Source organism: Scylla paramamosain, chromosome 28 (genome assembly GCF_035594125.1).
Source record: "Scylla paramamosain isolate STU-SP2022 chromosome 28, ASM3559412v1, whole genome shotgun sequence".
Taxonomy (NCBI): domain Eukaryota; kingdom Metazoa; phylum Arthropoda; class Malacostraca; order Decapoda; family Portunidae; genus Scylla; species Scylla paramamosain.
The window spans coordinates 16,707,251-16,714,750 of record NC_087178.1 but is presented as its reverse complement, the minus strand read 5'-3'; the positions used below and the strand labels follow the sequence as shown (position 1 = coordinate 16,714,750).

Genomic DNA, 7,500 nt, shown 5'->3' with positions numbered 1-7,500 from the left:
AGTTCTAATTTGGCACACCGTCGTCTCCTGAGGGAAGCATCTGTGTACATACGTCACTGGATGGGCTCTATTACAATTTTAATCACGGGTCACGTTGCCGAATTTAATGGTAATGGGGGCAGCCACTCCGCCGGTGATTAATGGCGCGTCAGGGTCCTATCACTTTTTTGGCATGGGATTAGCAGTCGATTTCTGCGATATTTGACATCATGACTGTTTGACTGTTGTATTTTTGATGAGTTAATTTGCACATGAGTATGAGATTGAGCAGGGTATCTGGTGTATCTCTCTCTCTCTCTCTCTCTCTACTTGTAAATCTTTCATTCCTATTGTCTATATCTACATCTATTAATCTCTCTCTCTCTCTCTCTCTCTCTCTCTCTCTCTCTCTCTCTCTCTCTCTCTCTCTCTCTCTTTCGCTCTCACGCGTAACAAAGTTCATTAACCAAAGTTTTTAGCGCACGTTTTTCTCCCTCCCTCGTCCTCCTCCTCCTCCTCCTCCTCCTCCTCCTCCTCTCCCTCTTCGTCACCAGTCATTCATTTTCCTTTCTCCTTTGTTTGGTAGTTAAGAGTCGCCCATTAACAAGCTACAAGAGGGACGCGCGACAACCGCCCCTCAGCACCCCCGCGTAAAGGTTAGTGTCGCCTGAGCTCAACTACAAAAGACGGATCAAGGAACATTACTTTTTACGGATTTGTGATTCTTTTTTTCTCCCTTCGTCCCTTCCAGACACAGCGTACGGGCGAATGTAGCTGACTCACTGGATAAATCACGTACGTACACACATACACGCACACGCAGGACAGATCAACGCGTGTGACTGACTCCCTCCCTCTCTCTCTCTCTCTCTCTCTCTCTCTCTCTCAAAGATTTACACATTAATTCAATAATTTATTCATGTACGTATGTAAGTCTCATCTAATAATCGCCCTTACAATAACTATGCGTCCCTTTGTTTGAGCAAGGCAGGTAATGCAGTCATCAACATCACATTCTTCTTCCTTCGTGACTTTACTGTATGACTTCCCTCCATCCGCGTCTGGGTCTGGGACAACTTTTACTCTCCTTGCTGGCTTCATGCTCTCTGTGCAGCAGCTGAGGCAAGGAGATCGTGTGCGTTGAGTCAGTGCACTTTGGGAAAATAGCGCTTCTCTGTGTCTTTCTGTGAGCCGAGTTAGTTAGATTAAGTGGATGGATTCTAGTTTTCTGAGCCAGTGTCGCCATGCGTTTTTTTGGGGGGGAGGGTGAACAAAATACTTTCAAAGGATTCTGAACACTTCAATTATTTTCTCTTGCAGCTGTGATTCAGGTAAAAAGATTTTCAGTATTTGACTAATTCCTAATTTATACCTATACTCGTGTATATATTTTTTTTGCCAATACTGGTGCAATTTCAAGGAAACATTTCATTCTCATCGATTGAAATACTTTTGAATGAACATATTTATTGAAGAAGAACATTCATGAAGGGAGGATGGAGGGATGCATGAAAAAGAAAAATAAATAAATAAATAATAAGGCTAAAGACAAAAAAAAAAAAGGTAACTAAGTGGTTAAAGCAGAAGGAAGGTAAAAACAGGCAATAACGAGAGAAATGAAACAAATAAGAGAGGTTAAGAAGAAGATGGAGAACGGAATGTGGACTAAACAGAGATCTGAAGTAGAGGAAAACTATACCCATGAGGATGGAACAAAGGGTTGGACAAAGGAAAACAATAAAACATTAATAAAAAAAAGTAAATGGTGAAGCATAAAGATCAGATAAGTTAGTGGAAAGGAGGATAAAAGATATACAAGGAGGAGGGTAAGATAAAAGGCCAGGCAGAGGGCGAGGTGGAGCAGGGAACACAAGGACAGTTGGGGGACGTTGGGAAAAATGCAAAAGGTCACAAATCATTAATCAGATGCGGGAGTTCGGTACACTGAGGCAAGAATGGCCGCGCGGGCAGAGTACCGGGAACGAGAGAGAGAGAGTGAGAGAGAGAGAGAGAGAGAGAGAGAGAGAGAGAGAGAGAGAGAGAGAGAGAGAGAGAGAGAGAGAGAGAGAGAGAGACTATCTGAAATTGTATATATGCATCACGCGGTCAATTCGTCTACATACATTGGCCAAGAGCAGGAACACACACACACACACACACACACACACACACACACACACACACACACACACACACACGTGAATGAAAAATATAACTTGCTCATATCATTTCCAGATGGGACATTCTGTAAACTCAATTAATTTTAGGTGAACACTTGTGTTTGAAAGTTTAATAATTAGCCGAATAGATATATAGACAGGTAGAAAAAAAAAGAAACGGAGCAAAATAATCAGGTAAATGTATTAATAAATTGACAGACAGATAAACAGATAAATAGATAGGTAGATAGGTAGGTAGATGGATAGATAGATAGATAAACTGATAAATAAATAGATAGATATACAGAATAATATATATAGAAATGTGTGTAAAAAAAACTACCAAAACGTGAAAAGAATGATGCGATAAAAAAGATGCATAGAAAAAGGGAAAATAAAAAGAGGAGGAGGAGGAGGAGGAGGAGGAGGAGGAGGAAGAGGAGGAGGAGGAAAAATCGGCAGTGGAATTGGAGGAAACGCAATAGAATGACTTCATTATACACTTTCCCGGATCTCACTAATTTCTGGACACCTGCACCTACATCTGCAAGGGGCGTGTTACCTGACGGGGGTGAGGGCATTGGAGTAGAGAGGAGCAGAGAAAGACGATACTAGAGAGCGATCCTATAGAGAAATTCATAAGTGAGGAAGAATTTATAATAAAAAGGAAAACAAAGGAGAGGAGAAGGGAAGGAAAACAAGTGGTTCTGTGATGAGAGGAAAACAAAAGTTACTCGTGTGTCATGGATTTCTATTACGCTCCCGCACGCACGGACACACACACACACACACACACACACACACACACACACACACACACACACACACACACACACACACACAAGCACGTACAGAGGATCACGTGACATCTACGAATATCGAATGTGGCAGTTGAATCCCACTCCGACATGAAACACACTCAACACATCTCGACCAAACGTGACCACAAGCAAATTAATACTCTCTCTCTCTCTCTCTCTCTCTCTCTCTCTCTCTCTCTCTCTCTCTCTCTCTCTCTCTGATAACGTCGCCTCGCCACAGCCACAATGGGAAGAATAGCGCCCAACACGGAATCTATAGGGGATGTTTGCTTTCTACTTGATCTCTCATACACACGATGCTGAAATTCAACACTGTTTTTCATCTCGAAGTTTGCGACACTCAATACCGCAAGCTTGAAGGAGAGACACACACACACCTGTCCACATACCTCTCCCTCTCCCTCTCTCTCTCTCTACAGGTAAACACCAAAACCCAACACCGCCAACGAACCAGGTGAAAGGAGAGACATGAAGTATACACCTGGCTATCACCTCACCTACTTCAGATTCCTTTTTACTTTTTTTCCCATTTCTCCTTTATCTTTCCCTCTACTCACTTCCCGATTTCCATTCACGTCTTTAACTTGCATTTCTCCCTCACCACCACCGCCATTTCGTTCCTCCCTAGCCATTCCCTTCACTTCATTATTCATTGCCCTTCCCTCAATCACCGTCCCGCTGTCCACCACGCAGGGCAGCCACTCCCTTCACACACTTTCCTATTCCCATTCACATCTTTAACGTGCATTACTCCCTCAGCACCACCGCCTCTTCGTTCCCTCTCACCATTCCCATCACTTCATTATCTGTTGCCTTTCTCTCAATAACCACCTCGCCATTTACCACGCGGGGCAGCCATCCTTGCAATCCTTAGAGGCAGTGAAGACAGGTGTCAGAAACAGCCAAGAGATGGGATTACCGCCACTAATAACAACCTCATCAAGCTCCCGAGCACTCATGATAAACAGAAAAACTTTTGTTAATCTCGAGAAAGCTTGCAACGATAAACATCTGCTGGGAGGAAGGCACGGAGGGAGGGAGGGAGAAAGAGAGGGAGGGCGGGAAGGAAGGAAGGAAACGATGAGGAGGAGGAGAAAGGAGAGAGAGAGAGAGAGAGAGAGAGAGAGAGAGAGAGAGAGAGAGAGAGAGAGAGAGAGAGAGAGAGAGAGAGAGAGAGAGAGATGATGGTTGGTGAGTCAGTGATGTCTTTAAGTAGCATTAAGTTTCCAGTTAAAAAACATCTACAGATAAAAAAAAAAAAAGTACAAGGGTTATTTTTTTCTATCTTACCCTTTCTTTACGCCGCCTCGTCTCAGGTGGGAACCTTAACACCTGCCCAGACAACGAGTCTTTCTTGCAGGTGCAGAGCGGCAACACACACACACACACACACAGGAACCGTTCAATAAACTTGTAACATCATAACATCTCTCTTAGAAGTAATTGGAAATATACAGTACCATCTTGCTGTACGTTCCTCTACCGTAAACTTCTATCTATTTACGGGCCGTGCTCTGAAACACTTCCGGCCGCATCTCCACTACTTTCAAAAGGCTGTAGTTGAAGTTACACAGCTTTTCAAGGGTGTTTCTACGGTTCCGCTGAGAGATTAACAAGATTTCTTCATTATTAACAGGAAAAAGATTCTTAAGAACCCGGCTGATCATCTCTGTGGCGCTAGGAAACAGTGGTGGTGAGAGAGCAAAGCGTTTCAGAATACAGGGCTATATACCAAGCTGGCAATTCATTAAGCTTAATACATAAAATGCTTTGAGCTAGTAATACAAGGAATGCTTCATTGTCATTGCAAGGGAAAACTCACATTCACGACTTTGCTTATGCTTGTGTGTGAGAAAAAAAAAATAGGAGACTTTTTGTTGAGATAACGTTGTTTAATGGATGAACAAAAGCGATGAGAAAGTGGGACGTGTGTGAGGAAGAGAGGAAAGAAGATCAAGAGGAGGAGGACGAGGAGGAGGGGGAGGAGGGAGAGAGGAAGGAAGGAAGGAAGGATATTCACACCCTTGTAGTTTCTTCGGCTTCCTTTCATCTTCGCCTCTTTATCTTTGTACTTTTCCATTCTTCCCCCTCCCGTGATCTTCCTTCCCGCTTTCTCTTCTCCTTGTCTCTCTGTTACACTGACTGGAGATTACAGGATTAAAAACACTGTAAATGAGAGAGAGAGAGAGAGAGAGAGAGAGAGAGAGAGAGAGAGAGAGAGAGAGAGAGAGAGAGAGAGAGAGAGAGAGAGAGAGAGAGAGAGAGAGAGAGAGAGAGACATTATATAAGCCTTTAGAACGGTTTGAAAGCAGCGGTGAGTTATGTCTTTGGTAATAATCAGAGGCAATACATTCATAATTAAACCCTCATGAATATTGCACACGAGGTTAAAATAGAGCTTTATGAATCATTACTCTTGCCTGTTAAAAAAGCGTCGCTGTATAATTGTATAACTGTCGATAATAAGGAAGCACATGAAAAAAAAAATATATATATAAGACGAAAATATAATGCAGGCAGTGTTAATTTTCACCAACAAAATGATGGCCGATGAAAAAGGAACTTGCATATTTAAATGTAATTTGTAGCACAAAATACACAGTCAGGTAATGAAATAAAAATATACATAAATCAACATGAAAATGAATATACAAAAGGGGTAAAAAGAAATGGATGTTTATTTTGTGAATAACGAAGTGTATAAACGCAGACATAAAAAGTGAAACATCAATATACAGAGCAAATAAAAGGAAAAAAAAACATAAACAACCAAGCTAAATGGTAGCACACACACACACACACACACACACACACACACACACACACACACACACACACACACACACACACACACACACACACACACACACACACACACACACGCACACTGCAACAATCGTACCGAGCCAACTAAAAAATAAAATAACGGACAGATGGTTCAGTTTCCGTCGGGCGTAAAAGGAGAATGTTGACACCATTCTTCAAATGAATAATAAAAAGGAAGAAAGAAAGGAAAGGAAAAAAAGAAAGGAAAAAAATACGAACCCATTAAATTATTTTGCAAGAATGACGAGAAAGAGAGAGAGAGAGAGAGAGAGAGAGAGAGAGAGAGAGAGAGAGAGAGAGAGAGAGAGAGAGAGAGAGGAACGCACACACAACAGATTGACTTCAGTGTGGCACAAATGGCGAGATTCCTTTCATTCATTTGGGCGAGAGGAAGCGGCGAGCTGAGGGAGGAGGGAGAGGGAAGAAGAAAGAGAGGATGGGAGGAAGAGAGAGGGAACGATAATGGTATGAACGTGGATAAGAGAGGCGGTGCAGAGAAAGAGAAAATAAGGAAAAACGAACTTGCAAAGTTGGCAGCAAAAAAAGAAAAAAAAAGAAGACAACTGATGAAATGAAGAAGGAAATCAGGAAAAAAGATAAAAGAAGAGAAATAAAGAAGTGTAAAAATCGGACGAAAGAGAAGAAAACAGCATGAAATATGAGAAACATCATAATAGAATGGAAGTAGAACATAAAAAAAGAAGAAAATGGAAATATAAAATCCCAGAGAGTCAAGAGAGAAGAGAGAAAAGAGAAAGAGCAAGAAATTGAAATCAAGACGAAGAACACGAACATGAGAACGAAGGAAAAGATTAATGAGAGAAAGTTAAAGGCTAAAACCAAGAGGAAAAGCACAAAGAACTTAAATAAAGACGAAAGTAAAGCAAGTAAGGAGTAAAACTGACTGACATGCCAAAACCCCCAATTCCCTGGGTAAGGTAATTAATGCACGCACGCAGGTGAGGTGAGGCCAGCCAGGTGCGACACGGCATGGAAATCTGAATTGTGGGTCATTACTATGCCGTCCACCTCTGATTGGCGAACGTGCTGTTGGTTCATCCATTAACAAGCCTTTAGGACATCGTTCAGAGTGTCCCATTTTCTTTAACTTTAGCATTTAACCTTTTTTTTTCTCTCTTGTTACGAGTTCTCTTCTTTCCAGGGACACTTTTTTTTTACTTCAATTTTTTTTTATTGCAATCATCTACGTGAGTTTTTTTTTCTCCCTTCCGGTTGGATTTTTATCGTCATTTCCTTTCAGTATTCTTTTTTCTTTTCTTTCTTCTTCTTTCTCCTATTCCGAGTCTTTTTGTTTCATTCCTCATCATTTCTTTCTTCTTTGTCCCCATTCCTTGCCCCAAGTAACAAAATAAAACGTCTAAACGAGAAGGGGAAAAAAAAAAGACTAAAAGCAATCAGGAAGGGAAAAAAAAGGAAAAATAGAAAGGAAAAGAATGACGGAACTAAAATTCATCAGATGTCAGAAAACAAAAACGAAGAAATTAACAAAAATATGAAGAAAACGAAAATGGAAAATATGGAGAGAGGAAAAGAAAACGAAGAATGAAATAAAACTTGAAGAAAATTATGAAAAAAAAACATATAAAACGTGTATTGAGAGAGAGAGAGAGAGAGAGAGAGAGAGAGAGAGAGAGAGAGAGAGAGAGAGAGAGAGAGAGTTTGACTGACTGACAGACAAAGAAGGGAGTGAAATG

General features: G+C 41.3%; 1 protein-coding gene across 1 annotated transcript in view; it reads right to left on the bottom strand.

The window, feature by feature from the left end:
• Positions 1–3,918, bottom strand: part of LOC135115090 (immunoglobulin superfamily DCC subclass member 3-like) — a 56,299-nt gene extending 52,381 nt beyond the window's left edge. The window contains 2 exon segments of the mRNA XM_064031582.1: positions 1,017–1,096; positions 3,803–3,918. Coding sequence (XP_063887652.1) covers positions 1,017–1,096; positions 3,803–3,918 — 196 coding nt within the window.
• Between the last annotated feature and the right edge of the window lie 3,582 nt (positions 3,919–7,500).